The sequence below is a fragment of the Lutjanus erythropterus genome, chromosome 23, assembly GCF_056507025.1.
Source record: "Lutjanus erythropterus isolate fLutEry1 chromosome 23, fLutEry1.hap2, whole genome shotgun sequence".
In the NCBI taxonomy this organism is placed as follows: Eukaryota; Metazoa; Chordata; class Actinopteri; order Lutjaniformes; family Lutjanidae; genus Lutjanus; species Lutjanus erythropterus.
Genome location: NC_139339.1, coordinates 19,502,701 through 19,523,763, shown reverse-complemented (window position 1 = coordinate 19,523,763; position 21,063 = coordinate 19,502,701). Strand labels below are relative to the sequence as shown.

General features: G+C 41.4%; 1 protein-coding gene across 1 annotated transcript in view; it reads left to right on the top strand.

Moving 5' to 3' along the window:
- cyp26b1 (cytochrome P450, family 26, subfamily b, polypeptide 1) overlaps window positions 1–21,063 on the top strand; it is a 42,039-nt gene that overhangs the window by 7,982 nt on the left and 12,994 nt on the right. The window contains exon 2 of the mRNA XM_084711719.1: window positions 15,045–15,269. Within this exon, the coding sequence (XP_084567845.1) occupies window positions 15,045–15,269 (225 nt within the window). The remainder of the gene's footprint in view (window positions 1–15,044; window positions 15,270–21,063) is intronic.

The following is a 21,063-nucleotide window of genomic DNA, read 5'->3' as shown; positions in this document are numbered from 1 at the left end:
CTGCAGACCAAACACTCTCTCATCTCACACAGTGATGACAGCTCTCTCCTCTCCCTCCTCTCTTCCTCTTCCTCCTCCTCCTCCTCCTCCTCCTCCTCCTCCTCCACCTCCTCTTCTTCTTCTACACCTGTCCTGCTGTCTCTGGCTCTTCCTGGTGGTACTTTGACCAGACAAATTACTCAGTATTTAACAAGCAGTAAAGGTAAAGATTTATTTTATCAGTGAATTTGCCCTTTAATCTCTCTTTGTCCCTTGTGATGCTCTCAAGATGCCTTCAAGTGCAGATATCTTGAAATAATGCTTGAAATAAGTCACTTGTCTAGATTTTTATGCATTTGAAAAATGCATCTGAATATTTAAAAGTCATTCAGTATTGTTGAAACGGCGTTCTTGGGTCTAAAATTCTTTACATGTTGCAGTGCCACTCGTCATTTGGGGGCAACTAAGATTATTGTGTTATTGAAAAACTTCAAGACTTTGATTTAATGGTCACAGCGTCCTGTTCTGTTTTTCACACTCTGCTCATTGAGACCAAACCGTGTTTGAAATCCATTCTTACTTTGCGCAGTGTGTTTCTGATCACTCTGGAGCCTTCCTGTTTTACAGCACTTTTGGGAATCTTTGTTTTTAGGTGGATTGTGCCTTTAACCAGCTCAGACAGAGTGGGGATTGTGAGTCCTGGTGGCTTCATCTATAGTAAGGTTCCATTACTGCGGTCCAGCTCACTGTGTGCTGCATAGCTGCGGTTACACAGTCCTGACACACACACACACAGTACATGGAAATACTATGAGCACATATAGAGTATGTAGATGCACACAGCTAGACAAACACACACACACACACGCACGCACAGGAGTGTGTGAGCTCAGTCAGATCACATTACAATACATTAACTCTTTCTTTCTTTCTTTCTTTCTTTCTTTCTTTCTTTCTTTCTTTCTTTCGTTTGTTAAGTGACAGATACACAGTTTGCTGAGCTGCCACAAGGGGCAGCCTGTTATGTGTGTGTGTGGGTGTGTGTGTCGTGTAACAGTGTTAACATTCAAAGCAGGACCCTTAAACCTCCGAGGACTCTTCTTCTCACACCCCTCCAACCTTTTTTCTAAGCTTTTCTTCATCTTTTCGGCACATCGCTCTCAGTTTTGTCCCGTTTTTTTAGTCTTTTTGCATCATTGATCGATAATCAAATTCTCAGCATGTTTCTGTTATTTTCGTTCATAAAAGTTGTTTTTCTAGCATTTTAAATCCATTGCGTTTCGCGTCCCTCTATTTTTGGGGGGTTTCTTTTGATGTCCTCTTCCCTTCAGTCCCGTTTAATTCAGAATTTTAAAAATTTTCTCCATCACACTTCTTTCCAACCTGTCTCTCTCGTTCACCCATCTTGTATCTTTTCTCCACCGTCTCCTCTATCATCAACCTTTTCACCTCCCTCCATGTTTTAATGTTCCTCAGCCCATAAGCGTTTATTAATACGCACTTTTGTTGCTTTGACTGCAGCTTTTTCGCAAAAAAACATCCAGCGACAACGAGCGCATGTAAATCAAAGATGTGTTTTGGTAAAACCATCGCTCCCTGTCTAGCTTTTATCTTTCTCCCTCCTCTTCTTCCCAATCCATCCATCCCTGCCTTCCTCCTCCTCCTCTTGTTCAGATTAGCAGGAGGTGCTGGCAGTGGGCTCCCTTGTCCCTTCTTTCACCCCGAGAACACCCTGCTCCCTCCTCCAGCACTCTTGTCCTGGGCCGAGTATAGAGCACAATGTTGAGCTCTCCTTCTCAATGAGTGTGTGTATGTGTGTAAGACAGAGATTTTCTTTTTCTTTTTTTTTTTTTTACCAGTTATAAACTTTGTGTGTGTGTGTGTGTGCGTGGGTGAATAATCAAAGGATGATGTTTTTTTTATTCTGTTTTCAACAAATTTCACAAAATGGCCAAAACCAAAAGTGCTTTAGTCCGTCTCTTAATGCTTTACAACTTCCCCACATTATTCTCTATTTATTTACACAAACATATAGTTTAAGTTTTACAAAATGCTCAGTAATCTCCCAAAACAGCTGGTCAGTGTAGTTTTTTAGCTGTTTTTGCTAACTGTAACTGTCAGCTGAAATAGAACCGCGCTCAGCAGCTTTTTAGTGAACATGACTGGACTGGAACAAACTGACAGGAAATACAATGCCAGGGTAATTCATGGAGTTTTCTGATGGAAAGATAGCTTGACTTGTTGCTAAAGTAGCTAACTAACTAAGTGCTGTTGGGCTGACTCAGCCCAGGGGTGCCAGGAGCCAAACCCAGACAGAAAACCACCTCAGTACTGTATTCCCTGCTGTTAACCAGGCCTCAAGAAACATCATCACAACACCAACATCACTGTCCCTTGTGACGTTATCTTACCTGAAGTATTTTATCTAGCGACTCCCAGGATAAGAGAGAATGATGCTGCTGTGTGACTACATCCTGGTACGTAAACACACAGGAATCGTAGCTTTAGCGACTAACGTTAGAAAGTCATGATGCGACATCTGGGTGTGTCTTTCTAATTACTCATATTCACAGTCTTATGCTTCAACACTTTCTTGATTTGCAAAATTACTTTTTAAATCAACAGACATCATATGAGTAATTCATGGTACAATTCAAGCAGGATCAAAAAATTATTTGTCTCTCGTTATAGACTATAGTTCATTTTTTTCCAACATAGGGTCCCATGGTGGTCCAATGGAAGGGATGTGACTCCTGATAACCATTTCATGGGAACTTGAAGTACCTGTCACATTTGCTTTATTTTTTTTGTATGTTTCAATTTACAGTGTTTCAGCTCGGCAAGATGAGAGGAGTAGTGCGGTTGCTAGGTTGATAAGGGATGTTGGATTGAGTATTTAAAATTTCCTTACCTAAGATAAGATATAATTCCTTAGTTAGGATTTACTTCTCTAATATCAACTTTGGAAAAATTCTAACTTAAGGCTTAAGATAAGAAGTTTCTGTAATATGGCCCCTGTGTTTGTTGAGCTCCACAGTGTGTGCCTGTATTCGCTTGCAGTTGTGTGTGTGTGTGTGTGTGTGTGTGTGTGTGTGTGTGTGTGTGTGTGTGTGTGTGTCAGGGTATTAGCTGGGGTCCCGGGGTGAGTGCTTAGAGAGTTTTGAACAACCATAATCTCCCTCCCTATAATGTCCCCGGGTCAGGGGCCAACCCTCTCTCTCCTGCTCTGTCTCTGGCTCTCTCGCTCTCTATTCTCCGTGTTTTTTGGCTGAACTATCCGGAGCCCTTCTTCCTTAATCCATCCTTTTTCAAACCAGCACCCTTCCCCATCTCCCCGCCTCCTCTGCCACGCTCTGCGCTCGCTTTCTCTCGCTCCGCTTTTGGCGCTCACCCCTTTCACACCTTCTCTTTTATCCCTCCTTTCTTTATCTCTCTTCCTCTCCTTCTTCTCTTTCCCTTCCTTCCTCATTTCCTTCTTTCCTTTCCTTTCACTCATTCCGCTTTCTTATTCCTTCCCTTTCGTCTTCCCTCTCTGTCTCTCTGATGTGGTGGCGTGACCGCAAAGGGACGGGCTTCATTGTCAAGTCGAGGACCTATCGCACCATTCAAACACACAATCACACACACACACACACACACATAAAAACGCACACACTGGTTCCTTGGTATCTCTGGCACCGGCTGAATGATTGACAGCTGAAAAGAAAGAAGGAATTCCCTCACAGCCTTTGACCTCGTTTCCTCTCTCTTGTTCTTCTCTGCTGCTGCTTTCTCACTTTTCAATTTTAACCTTTAATTTAGTAGTTAGAGTCCAACAAGATTCACAATTCCGATCATTTTTGGCACCATCTTTGTCAAATCACCTGTCAGTCAGGCAAAAATTGTGGCTCTTTTGGATTTTACGTTGAAGAATTTTGAGTTCTGTGTTGCATCAGTTCTTCTTCAATTTGTCTCTTGTTTTTTCCTGCCGCTGATGATGACATTAGACTCACCTGCTTGAATATCGACAAATGTATCATCTCCTGTTGTTTGGTTGCCTTGTTAAAAGTTGCACTTTTGGCATAAATTGCTGTGCATGTGCACCTTCAGTGCCTGCAGTGAGAGGAAACAACCAGTCAGTACTCTGCATCTCTCCCCTTGAATTTATTTAATTTGATTTGTTTATAAGGACTCCAGTAATTATGCACGGCAGTTCAGTACTTCAAGAAAATTTGTCTTGGACATAAAAGGCTTCCAATTTAATAAAAAATACAATTATAGTACAGTAACAAACATAAAGCGGGCAGCGAAGACAAGTGTGGACATAAGTATATTCAAATACATGCAACACAGCTGCTCATTTCACGCCCAACTCATGTCCTGACTGAGTTTAGGAGATTCATTGACAAACACTTGATAATAAGCATTGACTCACATGATGCAACACTGAGTTTTCAGACAAATACATCCCGCAGTTGATACATACACGGGCTTGGGGAGTAACGGATTACACGTAGTGGTATTACGTAATCTGGATGCCAAAAAAAAAAAAAAAGGTAATTGCATTCCATTAACAGCAAACGGAAAACACAGTTTATTGTTAATTGACTATTAAATTAATCTGAGTTCTTATTTTTCAGAGTTTTGTTTTTAAGAACAAAAATTCCACATTCTCTGATTTCAGCATCTGAAATGTGAATATTTTCTGATTTCTTTACTCCTCTCTGACAGTAAACTGAATATTCTTGAGTTGAGCACAAAAAAGACTTTTCTGACATTTCATGGACCAAACAACTAATCCATAAATTAAGAAAATAGCTAGTGACTAATCACTAATGAAAATAATCGTTAGTTGCAACCCTAAATAACTATAATAGGCCAAACATTTCACCAAATATGATGTACAATACATACAATACACTTACAGCAGCTCTGCCCAAAATTCTACTTTTACAAAGGTCAGAACTTTTCAGTTTTTGTTGACACTGTTCGATAGATAATAATTCTACTTCATGTGTATTATTGAGGTCATAGTGGGCAGTGGTTGTGTCGTTGTAGTGGAGTGAATCATTGACACACCTTTCAGTATAATGCAATCCAGTTCAACACCACTGCAGACTACAACCTCAGTAATAAACATGTACGGTGTGAAGCTTAAATCGCTCACTCAACTTAAAAGTTTATTGTAAACGGACACAAAATGTTTTATGTGCTCAGTGAATAATTTTGAGCAATGCATTAATGTCACTTGGCTGATACTTTTGTCCGAAGCAGTTGACATTAAGCAAGTAGGAAAAAGAAAAATTGTTTGCACGTCCCTCGAAGATTTACATAGACGCAATGACAGAATTTCAACCACAGGATGACAACATGTTTGACAATTTATTGCCTGCAAACTTCAGCCACAAAAAATCTAAACTTCTTCGCTCTCCAAAATGCTTCCATCCTCATCGCCCACTCTGTCTTCTATCTCGTTTTGCTCTCAAACTGGTGCTACTGTTTTCCCATCAGCCTGTGTTTCACCCTCTTTTCTAGAAAAGCCCTCCCTGCTCCCTCTGAACAGTCACCCTAATATTTCTCTTTTATAACTGCTACTTCTCCACACACACACACACACACACACACACACACACACACACACACACACACACACACACACACACACTCTTGTGCTGTCCCCCTGGTTTGCTGCTGCTGCTGTGTGAGTGTGTGTGTGTGTGTGTGTGTGTGTGTGCGGGTCGAGCCGCGGCGTTGATCTGAGTAAACATAATTAGCTGTGTTTTTTTGTCTTGCCCTAATAAAAGAGTCATTTGTTGGACATTTCCACTGCGCTACAAAGAGGACATTTATAAGCCCGGGCCCAAGTTCGCCCCCAGGCCAACCCCAACAGAACAGACGGGGGTATTTTTAGCACGGCTGGTCGGCGCGCTAGCTAGCTCCGCTCGGACAGTGTGTGTGAGTGTGTGTGTGTGTGTGAGGAGTGTGTGTTTTCAGAGAGAGAGAACAAGAGAGACAGGGAGATTTTATGAGATTTTCTGTGATCATGGTGGCGTTTGTCAGAAACTTGAGTGTATGTGAGTGTGTAATGAAAGGTTTTGTGTGTGTGTTTGGATGGCGGGTGTGGAAAAATCCTCACTGAACCCCCCCTCCCCCTCTCCCTACCTCCTTTATTGAGGTTCTTGTAAAATATCTGATAAATCTCTGTTCAAAAAATATAAAAGGGACTCTGTAGAAGCTGACATCGCTGGTTACAAGAACAGTCCTGTCCAGACTGCAAACACACACACACACACACACTCACACAACGTTAAGAGCACTATGCTTTACGAATATTCCCTTACTTCATTATTAAACACTATTCCTGACCCTTTAACCCTGTTATTTTACCCTTATTCTGATCCTAAATCTTGACCAGCAGCTCTGTGCAGTATTTTATACCTAATGATGCCTCGGGGTCCACTTTGAATTCGCTGTTCTCAACCTGCACCGGTGCCGCTTTTATTTTTACCTTAAGTGAACGGGGAGTTCTGGCCAAGACAGATGGAACGTGGTCAAAAAAGCAGATAATTTTAGGAAGACAGGACAAGTCCGATTTTATATTTGCACATTGCTTTGTGTGCTTGTGAGGCTAACGTATACTGTTAAGGAGTGAGGACGTGTGAAGCCGGAAACTTTGTTGTGTAGTTTGTTGAAAGTAGGAGATTCTACGAAAGAGAATCAGTGGTGAAATACGGGGCATCTTGGAGTACCTGTACCTATACGTCTTTAAAACGGAGACTGTAACAGCTGTTACTCTTCTAATAAAGTATTTACAACATAAGTGTAGATTTAGGGGGAGATGGAGGGAACATCCCCACCTTAGTATTTAAAACGTACATTTGTTCACCCCTTTAAAAACATGAAAGCAGCAGAGGACTTACTCCGTTTATTTTGAATCATCACTGTGCCTGAATTTTGTGTTTTCTTTTACAAAAATAAATCTATATACTACAAGAAATACTATCATAAATTGATGCATGGAATTTGTTTGGAAAGTTTCATCATATTTAAGAGTCAAGATGTGAAACTATACACACAACTTGGTTGCGTTGTAAAATCGTAGTTAATGATTTACTTTGACGAAACATCCTAAAGACACTTTTTAATAAATCGGTCAGTCATTCAACTATCATGTCATTACAGACACACTGTCGCTGTACCTATGACACCACCTGTATTCACAAACAACAACCATAAAATTCAGATGAAGCTGCAGTAAGAAAACAGCAAAGGCAGGATGAGTGCACCTTAAACTCTTTGATTTCTGGCTTCGTTCAAACATTATGCACATTTACAACCTCTGTACATCCACATGCACACACCATGTTTTGTGCCTCCACAACCAGCTTGTACTCTTCTTAGTTGCTAGGTAACACATCCACAAGAAGAAGGGGAAAAAAAAAGCTTTAAAACTTTATGCCCGCCATCATTAAGAGAAACCTCTTTATGGTTTTCAGCTCACATCAGAGTTTGTTGCCTGTGACCTCGGCGGTAAAATCAGCCGTAATGTTGTGGTAGCAATTTTGGTTTCTGGCTTTTTTGCGAAACTGAGCGAGTGTTTACAGTGAAGGCTCCCTCGCTTCACTGAAGTTTGGAGGGAAAGTGTGTGTTCAGCCTGCGCAATCAGTGTGAAGCTGTGACGCCTGCGTCTCCGCGGCGACGTCTGCGACTCTGTCCGTGTGTGTGTTGTGATCCCGTGTGTGGTTATGTACGTGTTCTCCTGCAAGAGAAGTGTGGCGTCATTACATCACAACTTTTCCATGCTTGCTCTGTGTGTGTGTGTGTGTGTGTGTGTGTGTGTTTTGCCAGATTTGGGAGGGAGAGGGGGGTGTACACTTCTCACCTTTTATACTAAATGTCATCCAGACCACACCCCTGGCACACACACACACTTTCATACACACAGATTATTTGAGTGTAACTTTTTTTTTGTTTTACACACATTTATTTCCATTTTCTGGTGGGGAATAAGACAGATGAAAACCTTCAGCATCCTGCCAAAATGTGTGTGTGAAAAGAAAATAGAGAGAAATGGAAAGAGAAAATGATACACACATAATGCGCGTCACACACACTCTCTCACACACACACACACCACAAAAAGTACACAATCGACCCAATCTGATGCTGTATCTTGGAGTGTGAAAGGGAGCCTTGTCTGGCTGCCTGAGGAACTCCCTTCGAATTGGACTGTGTGTGTGTGTGTGTGTGTGTGTGTGTGTGTGCGTGTGCGTGTGTGTGTGTGCAGGCCTGCCAGGCAGACATACTAAACCACTCTACATCCATGTGGCAGCAAAATGTAGCTTGGAAAACAACCCCACTCTTACACGCACACACACCCCGAGGGCTCAAGAGGCCAGCCGGCGACCTGGTGTGTGTGCTAATGTGTGTGTGTGTGTGTGTGTGTGCGTGCATGCCACAGTAAAAAGAGGAAGTGTACAGGAGCTGTGAAAACAGTTCAGGTCAACAGTTTGTACCCAGACAGATCAACAGAGAGAGAAAGAAACTGAAAAATGCAGAGGTGAAGGAATGCGGGATAAAAGACGGAATGTTTCTTTAAAAATATAAAAATCAACCTAATGGGCCATATTCACAACTCAACTACAGACTGTACCACACTAGGACTTTAAAATCATGTAGGTCGATGGCAGAAAATATTACTATCAGTGGCAATCCCTCAAAATCAAAGATAAGTTGCTAACTAGAACCATAAAGGGCTCTTCTGCTTGTCTCCACAGGAGAACCCTTTTGGTTTTAAAGGGTCAACTTGAAAGCCTTTCTGAAAAGTTCTACCTACAACCAAACATAAAGGGTTGCACCTAGAACCATCTGTGAAAGGTTCCCCTCCGACCAACCTTTTCTATATTCCAAGGGTTTTATTTAGAACCAACTGAGGGGGATCCACTGGGATCCTTTTAATAGAGTTTAAGGGGGTTCTACTGATGCCCTTCTTATATTCCAAGAGTTTTTTTTATCTAGAACCCAGCCAGGGGATTCTACCTAAAGCCCTTTTAATGGTACAAAGAACCCTTGATGAGAGTGTTCTTCAAGCACTTCGAAAATGGGTTCTTTGGATAAAAAGTGTTCTTCATGCAACCCTTAGTTTCAGAACCCTTGACAAAGCCTTTCTTCAAAAAAAGGGTGTGTGAAACAAACTCCAAAATACTCAAAAATGTGTAGATAAAGTAATGTCATCACCTCATGAAACGCTCTAAACATCTGAAGTAGCTTAGTAGGTGCAGTGACAAACGCAGAGCTCCAGAGGTGGGGCATGCAGGCGTGTTGGGCTGAATGCTAATTAGCAGCATTTTTCATCTATAAAAGCAGTCTGGCAATCAGAGTTTTCAAAGCAACATGAAACAGCCAACAGAGCTGCAGAGAAGCTGAAGCATCTGTGCTCAATTTAGGGCTTTAGAGTTCACACAGAGAAATGTTAAAGATGTTAAAGAGGTGCGTCGCAAGAAAGGGAGAGAGAGGGATGAGCTGCGAGGAACCAAGTGAAAAAGTAGGTGAGTCTGCGGACATCTTGACGGTGGTTTGACGAGTATTTCGCACAGCGCCCTCTGAAAATTTAGAGCAATTTAAAGAGTGTTCACCTCGCTTTCTATGAAAAATAAAAACAGTTAAGTTGCACCTGTCTGTTGAAACTTGTGGAGGTAGAAATAGTGAATGTGAATAAAGCCTACAAACTGCAAGAAATGATGTAGTGCATTAAGAACATGTTCCAAACACAGTGAACTGCTCCAACAAAGAGGAAGAATGTTGATATTGGACGATTCTGCAAAATCCTGGATTGCTAACGTTTTAAAATTCTCACTCTCTACAAAACCTGTACAAATGGAAACTATATTATGGTTAAGATGTAGGTTATGTAGATCACAGACATGATGTGAGAAATGTAACATTATAGTGCTTAATAAACGCAGCTCTCTGTTTACATGTGTTTGTTCACAGACAAGTCATGACTGAAACAATGTGGTGGCAATGACGTATCGCAGCAATGGGCTGAAGTGATCAGTGCACTGTCTACATATGTCTATGTCCTTCATCCACTGTAGTAGGTGAAGTCGCAAGAAGTCGACGACTGTGACTAAACCTTCAACATCACTATGACATCATCAGGGTTATCTCAGCATTGGCTTGAAGCCTACAAATGTTCAACAGAAAGCCTTTATGACAATCTTGGGATGTGACCTGCAAAAGACAGGGGGGTCAACTGGTTGCATTGAGGGAAGTGTAGGATCTAGCGGTTTTGGAACTTGACAAAGCGTTACAGCCAGGACACCTCTGCAGCTTTGCTTTTGACCATCATTTTTAAAGAAGGAATTCCCCAACTTTAGGTAAGGCTTTACAAACATGCTGAATGCATTTCTACCTCGTAAAACTACCCTGACAGTAGTGGCTACTAATCCTATGATCCATAGAAGAAAAAGATAAGTGATAAAGATAAGAGGAAAAACATAAAAGACATAAAGATAAGAAGGAACGGATAAAAGGTGAACAGATGCTATGAAACATGACTGGCCAAAACTACAGTTTCTGCTCATATTTATTTGATATTTAAACTCAAAAAGACTTGCAGCGGTTTAGCAGGTAGTTGGTTTTGTGTTTAACGGCTCTTGGCGACTGAAGCAGTTTTTGATTTGATTGTATTAAACGTATCAAGACTTCACTGCAGGACTCTGAGCCACAAATTACACTGTAAACCAGAATCACTGTGAGGATAAACTCGCAGCTTCAGTTAGTGGAACGCTGCAAAAGACACACTCTCACACACACCACTGCTGTGAGAGGTGTGTCTCAAACAGGAAACAAACTACCTGCTAAAATTAGTCCCTGAACACACACATAAACGTATGCTTCATACACTCAGAAACTCTCTCTCTCTCTCTCTCTCTCTCTCTCTCTCTCTCACACACACACACACACACACACACACACTGCTGGTTTCCTGTTGTGAGTGTTACAGTAGCTCTTAATGCTCAGTCACATCAGAAGAAAAAGGAGAAAGATAGAAAAATGTTTGCTCTTATGAAGAAATGAGAGAGAAACTGTTTTACAGCACAGCATAGTTCTGCTTTTCTGCTGCGTATGTTTACATATGTTACCATGCATGTGTGTGTGTGTGTGTGTGTGTGTGTGTGTGCCTCGTACATATCTCTTTCCCCAGGAGTAAACTGGGGTCAAACCAGTTAGTGTTGTCACGGCAATTTGCAGTTAGGCCTCTGCGTGTTTGTTTGCTTTGCACGTTTCTTTTTTTTTTTTTTTTTTCGGGTGAATTCGCAGTATGTGTACACTGTAAGAAATAAAGATGCGAATTAGAACCATAAAGGGTTCTTCAGCTTTTCCTTGTAGGAGAACCCTATTTGGTTCTTGGTAGAACCTTTGTTGGAACAAAGTTGGAACCCTTTCACCTTTTCACTTAGAACCCAGTGCACAAAAGATTATACCTAGAACCGTCTGTGAAAGGGTCCACCCAGAAGGTTCTACAGAAAACACACCCAGAACCCTCTCTGAAGGTTCTATACAGAAACTTTACATGTTCTAAGGGTGCTAACAAGAACCCACCTGGGGGGTTCTACAGAGAACCTTTTACATCCTATGGGTTTTGTCTAAAACCCACCCAGGGGGTTACACCAGGAACCTTTTTATATTCCAAGCGTTTGATGTAGAACCCACCCAGGATGATCTAAAACTACATTTTAATCATCTTGTCATCAAAGGGTTCTATGAAGAAGAACCTTTTTGGAACCCTTGTTTCTAAGAGTGTGGGTGAATGTGTGTTTTCACTGTATGTGTGTGAATGATATGTTTGTCTGCAACTGTTGGTGTGTCTACCTGGTGTGTATGCCCGTTTTGTGTGTGTGTGTGTGTGTGTGTGTGTGTGTGTGTGTGTGTGTGTGTGTGTGTGTGTGTGTAACACAGTAAGCTGCCCTCAGGCTGATATATATTCTTTTCACTCAAACAGCCCATTTACAGTTCTGGGGTCGGCTCCCTCTCGCTCTGCCGTGACCCGGACCGTTTAGAGGTCAGCGTCAAAGCTGAACTCAGGTCGGCTCGCTAACTGACTCCAGCTCCGGTCCTCTGGGGGTTTACTGACAGCCGGGTGGCTCAAACTGCGGGGCAGGGGCTCAAAATGGGCTGTACGGCTTCTTCTGGTGGGTCCCTGAGTGAAAAAGGGGCAATGTTGTTTCTGTATCTTCTCTAGCAAAGATGTTTTTGGAGGCACTGCATCCCTTTTTGGCATCAGCCTCTGAACATTCATTGTTCTGGTGTTTCTGCACTGCAGTTCCTCTGGATCCCCTGTCAATTTTGATGTCTTCTTCCTTGGATTATCCTTACATTCAGGTGAAGTTTCTGTCTTATGTCTTTTCCTTTTCAGTCACAGGACTGATGGCTGTCATTATGTAAATGATCCATTTGGCTCTTCTTCTGCTGATTTCACCAGAACTGGAAATATTTAAGGCGTGATTTGATCAGTGTTTAGCAAAAATGAACTGTCGTCAAACAAGGAGATGTTGGAAAACTGGGATTAAAATGTGAAAAATTAGGTTGCTGTTTAACAGCCTGTCATCACCAGAAAAATTGCTGAACAGGTTGTCTGTGCCCTAAGCGAACCATATTTACGTTTATTGTTAGGTGGCGATAGTAATTATGATGCAAGCCTTAGTTTGCTGCCTTAGGCCTCTTGCAATAAACTGTTGCAAATAGATGAAGATCAATTTGTATGAGTCAAAAGCCACTAACCTGGAGGAGAGGGTAGAGCGTCTCCTAATCCTCAAATATACATTTTATATGTATTTTAGTCCAATTAAGTCAGTTAAACCTGTATTATATTTTCCATGTCCACGAGTGTCTGTTTCACGTAAATGTGGACATCCATTTATCCCCAATTAGTTATGACCATGCAGACTTATCCAGAGATTTTTCTATGCGGCCACTACAGATGCTGATCTACTCTGCATGTTTGGAACGCGTCCTCCAAGTGGACTCCAAAAAATCATTTTAAACTGACCTAATAGGTGTCTGTGTATGTGAACTTTTTGGGAGTATAATCAAGGCTAAACAGCTTAAAAAAAGATGAAGTAAGGTCAAAATGCATCAGATCCTTGAGAAAACCACATTAAGATCTTTTTACATTCCTTCAGTCTGGTCCTTGTGGATGAGAAATTTCATTTACTGTACTTGAAGCCTGAGCTGAAAATGTTTGGAGAACCTTTAACCTCAACTCTTCATCACTCGATGTAAAAGCTCAACTCAGATCACATCCTAAAGGCATCCTAAATCAGTTCTCATTGAATTAACCTGCTGTATATGCGCTCCCTAAACATCTGCAGTCTACTGTGTATATAAGTTTTGCTCAGGGAGCCGAGATGATGGAAACATCAGTAACTTTTAGCATGTGGGGACTCACCCGAAAATGGTCTGTTTGGGCCCCAAACCACAAAGAGAAAAAATACTTACTCAGAGCTTTTAGAGGTGAAGATCAAAGCTGGAGTGAAGGTCAGATCCTAAAAGTCTGTTTTAAATTAATAGCAAGCGTAAAAATCGGTTGTACGAATTGCTGTAGCGCTTAAGGGGATAGTTCAGATTATTTGTAGTGAGGTTGTATGAGGTCTCCGTCGATACTCAGTGTATTACCTACAGTAGATAGTGGTTGAGACACCCCTCATTTGGAGAAGCAGAGATTGGCACCAGCATGGAAGCTGAGCAATGTACTGCAGTGGATGGGGTCAGCAGCAAAAAGAAAAAAATCAATATCAGTTTCTGCTGTTTTAGCAGCAAAATATCACTCTGTCCAAACTAACCAAACTTCATAGGCAAAATCAGTAATTTTACCCCATGGAGCAAAGGAGTTGCAGGTTTACTGCTGCCTCGATCTGTTAGTTTGTTTGCATTATTGTGGGACTTTGATGAATTTGAACTATTCTTTCAAAACACCAAAGTGAAACAAACTAACTGATCAAGGCGGCAGTAGACCCACAACTCCAATGTTCTGGGAGGTAAAATGGCTGATTTTGCCTGTGGAGCTTGGTTTAGTAAGAAAATGATATTTGGCTTCTTTGCATCGCCAAACTAGCGGCATGTTGACCGCCATCTATTGTAGGTCATACACTAAATATGGATAAGCACCTCATAAAACCCTGCCTAAAACAATACAAAATATCCCTTTAAACTGGAAAGGGTTTGGTCATTTTTTCTGTCTATCATTTTGCAGCCTGTAGAGCAAGTTTTGATAATGATGGTGATGTTGATGAGCATGAACTGTCCAAAATATTCTAAAAAGTTTTGAAAACTCAGCAATATTGTGATGTCATGTTATAAATGATTATGTTTAACCTCAGCTGGCCTCTAAAACACTTTTTTGTGTGATATTTAAGTGTGTGTTATCAAATTTCATGCATTTCCATTCTGTTTTTGTCATTTTCTTATCTTCTCAAAGTCAAACTGAGCATAAAAAAGTGGCGATCAAGACAATAACAATAGAAATAATAAAGAAAATCAGCAGTAGGAGATGAGGGGGGGATCTCCATCAACCGAAGGTACAGGAAAAGTCACTTCTTCGGCTAAATAGGGTGGAGTGTTTGGGGATTTCCTCAAAATACTGTCTTCTTCACACCTCCTGCTGTATGCCTCTGATGGTGAAGGGAAATTCCGCTTTTAAGCAAAATTCACACTGTTTCCTCATAAGTCTCTCTCAGCCCTAACATCCTTTAAAAAAGCCACCTCATCTTTTTCTCCTGCATTTTTATGAGATGAATATACAGTGGAAATTACAGAAAATTGTGTTGAGATCATTAAAATTTTATAAAACATCAAGTGAATAAAAAAAGCACCAGACGATTAGCTCTGAAAAGCTGATTTCCACTAAATTAGTAGAAATTTGACATTTGGTGGGCTAAAAAACGTAAGAAATAAACTCCTCTTTCCAGTTGAAATGATCTTAATAGCTACTCGAACCCTTAATTTTTACATGACTTCTGTGTTGTAGTTAAAATCCTCTTCAGAGCTCTTCAGACTGATCTTTTTGTCCCCTCTCTGTCCAGGGTTCGGGCTTCCACTCGTCGCGGAGGCAGAAGTACGGCAACGTCTTCAAGACCCACCTGCTGGGCCGCCCTCTGATCCGGGTGACGGGCGCAGAGAATGTGCGGAAGGTGCTGATGGGCGAGCACACGCTGGTGACGGTGGACTGGCCTCAGAGCACCGCCACGCTGCTGGGACCCAACTCGCTGGCCAACAGCATCGGAGACATCCACCGCAAGAGGAGGAAGGTCAGGACGCAGACAAATACATATGAATACATATGCACATGTTGGAGGTGGGGATATGTGAGGGGAAAGAAGGGGGAAAATGGACAGAAGTGTCTTCTTTGAGGAGTGCTTCACTTCCTACAAGTGCTAAATCTGAATAAAAATTAAGAATTGCAATGAGGAGGGTGCAAAAACAAGTTAGGCTAAGCAAGAAGACAGAGGAGATGAAGTAGATAAAAGAAATGTATAAACCATTGAAATAGACAACTGAAAGTAATGGATGGATGGTTGGAGCGATGGATGGATGCCACTCCATATGACAGCACAAAATTAAACTTGACCAAACTGACCTCCACAGGTATATTCAGTCTATTATAATAGCGACACCCAGAAATTAAATCAAATGAAAACAACTGGTGGTGTTGATGAAGGGTTACTTGTGTTGACTGACCAGGACTGGCAGCCGATGGCTTACAAAAGAGGTTGGGAACCGCCAATCAATTTCATGGACGCCCACCACATTTCCCATTTTGGAACATTTCACTGACAGAGAAATACGAAGATGAAAAACAGTGCCAAAAATGCAACGGATGTCTGAGAGAGGCCATATAATGCACAGTTTGATTAGGTGTAGAAACACAGATACACACACACAAACACACACAGCTATTTGTCAAAAGCACTGGAGTCCTCTGCTGCACAATGAGGAAGGTAGGACACACTCTTTCACACATAGAGACAGAGAGCGTATCAGTGTAAAACTATCCTGTCCTCTCAGTCTTATCAGCAACGTTCTGGCTGCTGAAGCGTGAGAACGACCCCTCCATCACTCCATCCTCTCCTCCAGTCATCTACATACTGGTTTGCCTTTTTTTTCCTCATCTTGTCTGCTTAATTTCTCTAATTTCTTCCTGATTCTACCGATTATATTTTTCTTTTTCTTTTTTCAGTGTTTTTCACCTTTTACTTCCTTCCTTTTGCTTCTTTTCTCTCTCTGTTCTGTGCCAGAACCATTTCAGGTAATCAGCCACTTACCTCTCCCCCCTATTATCCTGTTATCCCCGGGGTACATACCTTCCCTCCGCACGTACACACACAGATAAACACACAAACACACACATAAAGAACCTGGACGAGGAGGGTCTGGTGTGTTTTCCTGTAAATCAGTGTCTAGTTTTCTCTCTCTGGGTCCTCCATGGTTGCGGGAGAGAGGAAGGAGGGAGTTTTGGAGGCGGGGTCAGGTTTCGTTACCGTGGTGCCCGGGGACAGTGAGGGGTCGGCTGGGTCTAATCTGGGCTCTGATCCCTTCTCCTCTCCCTGGAGACCCCCGCACTAACCTCATGTAATGACCCCTGATTAGGAAGGCTGCCTCCAACACAGCACAAAGAGGGGCTTTCTGTGGGGGCCCAACACACACACACACACACACACACACACACACACACACACACACATATAGTAGTGCACGAAAGCATATGTGCACACATACACCTGGACATTCCCCCACTCTTAAACCCAACAGCCAGATACAGAAAAGCTTAAAGTCATTGGTTTAAGTCCTGCGTTGCCAAGCAACCACAGTACTCAAGTGCCCTTGAGCAAGACAAACGGTCTCATACGTGCTGCCATGACCGTGTCCATGACCTGTGACCTTCATGAGGAGGCAAAAGGGCCAAAGGAAAGAGGTTTTTCCTACAGAGGTCAAGTGATGAAGTGTCATATTACAGATTTTAAAGTACTGTATTGGCTCCAATATAAGACCCCACACTTTTCACTTTTTCACTTAGTCACACACTCAAACTCCTCTGTCCTGTCAGGCTCTCAGAAGTGGTCAACATTATTTTATCTAACTATCCTTGTCTTTTTGAGCTCTTGTTCATCTGTGACAGCAATATTTCTTGGCTGTTTGACAGTTGATTTATGATCCATCCGCAGTACGTCCCTTTAAAGATGTCCAGAAAAGCATCACACTTGAATACATTCACTGGCAGAGCAATATTAAGGCTACAAACAACCCACAATGCAATGCTCTCTGAAGGAGCTGGTTTTCTTTTAATTCCATTGTCTCGTCCTCAAATATAAAACAACCTTCACATGTTCAACTGCAATTTCCAGAAAAAATAGTCTTGGATTTAGGTCAATACAGTGATAAAATCTGATGTTTTCATGTAAATAAATGTATGATGTATGATGTATGAGCTGATTTAGCAACATATTACAACCTCCATTTCCATTACAAAACACTGTATGGTAGCTCTTTCTTGACATAACAGTATTTATATCCAGTACATACAACTTTTATTTGGGAAGAAACAGAAGAAGAAGAAGAAAGGGAATGTGTACGGGCACCATTAGTGGGGACTGCCCATTGTTTCAATTGGCCATTATTCCGAAACCCCAATAGTCCAAAAAATGTCCCGTTGCTCCAAAGGCCCATTGCCCTTTGAAAATACACACCCTCCCTGCAGGTGTTAGGATTACTGCTAGTGGTTAAGTTTAGTGTGTTACTGCAGGGAGAGCGTGTATTTTTGGAGCAATGGACCTTCAGAGCAGTGGGTGTTTATTCTTGGGAAAGCTGGCTATCAGATCAATGGGCTTTCTTTCCACTGGGACATTTTTTGGACTATTGGGGTTTCTGCACCTCGAGAGCAAATATGAACAGACAAAGACAATAAATGCTGGCCACAGAAAACCTTGAAAGAGTAGGCATGATTCTGCCCACACTGTTTAACTCAGTTTTATCTACACAGCCGAGTATCACAAATTGCAATTTACCTCTGGGGGCTTTACAGTATGCAACACCCCACATCCCTTAGACCCCTGGGTAAGGAAAAGCCTTTTAACGAGGGAAAAAATTGATGATTGATAGATAGGTGCTAAAAAGCCCTGGAAAAACTAACTTGAAAAATACAACTTATTAAAATACAACAGTTACATATTCATGTGGTGGCTGTCTGACCTTGTGGATGCTGTGGGAATCTAATCATTTTGATTACAGGAAGGTCAACGGACAGAGTCAGTGAAAGATAGAACGAGGGCAGAGAGGTCAACTGGGAAGTTTTTAAGTCTTATGTAGGCGTGTGTGTGCATGTGTGTGTGTGTGTGTATGTGGGTTGGCAACGTTCCCTCCTGTTTTCTGGGTAATAAAACTAAGTCAACAGACAGAAGTGAAACAACATCAACTGAGAGAAAGAATGAGCGACTGGCTTACTGTCTGACCCACTGGACCAGAACTGCTCCTCTCACTGTGTGTGTGTGTGTGTGTGTGTGTGTCGGCCGTCCTTGTGGTTTTCGTACGGAAAAACAATCTTCACACAGCACATTAGCCTTTGGTGGATCAACAGAGCCAGCCAGTTTCCATATAACCCCGTGTTAAGCTAGGAAACTAACTCCCTCAAAGAGCCACAGCGGCCTGCTTTTCCACTACAGGCCAATCAGGGCCAAATGGGGCCAGCCAGGCTTTACACATCATCCTCGTCTGAAAACAAAACCAAACACATGTACTTCTGCTCCAAACAGACACAATTTATCACTTTCGTCACCATATCAAGTCTTTTCCCATGCGTTTATGAACAGCTGGGAGCTTGAGTTTGGAACCAGTGCTGCTCTTGCACTGAAATTTGAATGCAAATGTTGTGACAGAAGCCAGTTATAACACGCCTTCTATAGGCCCTGAGCCAACCTTCAAGACCTTTATTCCTTAGAACAAATTTCTTCACTCATATCAACGAAATGAGAGCAAGAGAAGCAGAGCAAACATCTCACAACTGAGAGTTTCCTAATGAACTGATCAGCATGTTTTTGGACGACATGAAACCGACAAGTCCCTTAAGGACTGTCCTCACCAAGAACATTAACTATAACATTAACTACAGGTATATCATTTTAAAAATCATAGTCAAGTGGGTGTCCACACCACAATTATAACATGAATGACAGTATAAAAAGTTTATCACCATCCCTTTCAGAGTGACCAAGTCCCTACAATGTTGTTATATACACCTTACTTCTTACAATACTATAAAACTCTACAATACTATAAAAAAAATACCTGAGATATACTACCCAACAGTCTTTGGCTATGATGGGGTGTGTAAAGAAAAGTATTTTCCAGCAATATAAACTGACAAAATCCAGAGTTGGTGTGCTCTAGTAAACATGCTGGGATGGCCAGTAAGCCCTACCTGACCTGTGGTGGAAAAATGTCCCTCTATACTGAAATAACAGCGGGTGAATCCAAGTTAGGCACACAGAGATACATGCAAATACACACTGTTGTTGACAGTGGCAGCCAGTTCTTTATTTTCACCCGGCTGACATACCTCTTTTCCTCCACTATTTAAATTTCCTCATTTCACCTCTTTCTCTCGACTTCTCCCTCCACATTTTCCTTCCCTCTTGTTTTTCTTGTTTTTGGAACGATCTCCCCATACCTAAATTTAGGAAAAGGAGAAGCACGGACAGGAAAAACAGACAGGAATGAAAGAGGACATGTGGAGGGATTCAAATTGACCTTTGCCTCAATTTAAGTGTCACTTTTAACCTGTTTTCTTTCTGTGTGTTTTACATGCAGTGCATTCAATCCAACTTTCCTCCTCTCTCTGTGTGCTGCTCTGCATGTGTCTCTGATGCCTCCTGTGCTTCTGCTCATCGTCAGTAGAGGGCACTGCCAATTCTAACTGAGCTGAAGCCCATTCTGTCCATCCCCTCTGTGCTGTACTCAGGTCAACCTGCCTTTAAAGTTCAAATTTAAAGAAGTAAAACATTTTTTTTTTACAGAGAGGTGAACATAGACCAACAACTGTGTCACTGTTGGCTCTGGTGCAGGTGGTTTTTATATTCCCATTCCAGATAGATATATTAGTAGAGAAAAGACAATTATAATTATCAAATTACATGCAGAATTCCACAGTTGTATAAAAACATTAAGGACAAAATATTACTTACTTAAGAAGGGACATAAATATAATACATAATAAAATACGTAAAGTACTCATTATGCAGAGTGTTGTCAGATATAATATGGGGATGTTGTCGGTGTCATAACATAAGCAGCATTTAATGTTGAGGCGAAGTGGGGCAATTGATAACACACTGAAACAGTGCTTGGCAGTTTAATCTATAAAAATGCACTATATTTTTAGATATTTTATTTTATACATTTTATTTTGAAGTAACCAGTTACTAAAGATCTCAAATAAGATACAAGACAATATTTCCCTAAAAATGTATTGAATAAAGCAGCATCAAATGGAAATAACCAAGTTTTTCTTATGCAAAAATTCAAAAAGTGTACAGCAGGATAGATTAATCTGGAGCCATGCATCTTATCCTATGAGCTCCTCTCGTTCTGCAGACTTGCAGGCATATTAAATGTTATTAATTACAGTATTTCTCTTTAAAGGGATAGTTCAGATAATTTGAGCAGTGCACTTGTATGAGGTAAATCAGTAATTAATAATCAATAAGCACTCTGCCAAATATCACTCTGCCATCAAACTCCATATTGGTTTAATCTAATTTTACCTCACTCAACACAGGAGTTGGCCGTCTACTGCTCCCTAAATCTGTTGGTTAATGTGTGTTATTGTGTGACTGGTGTTTTAAAAGGATAGATTGGACTCACCAAAGTCACACAATAACACAAACAAACTAAACAATTGAGGCAGCGGTAGTCCAGCAACTCACATGTTCTGCAAGATAAAATAGCTGATTTTGGCTATGGAGTTTGGTTGGTTTGGAGGCAGAGATATTTGGCTTATATAACAGCTATTTTCTGTTGGAAATGGCTGTCTGGTAAAAGTAAAGTGCTGAA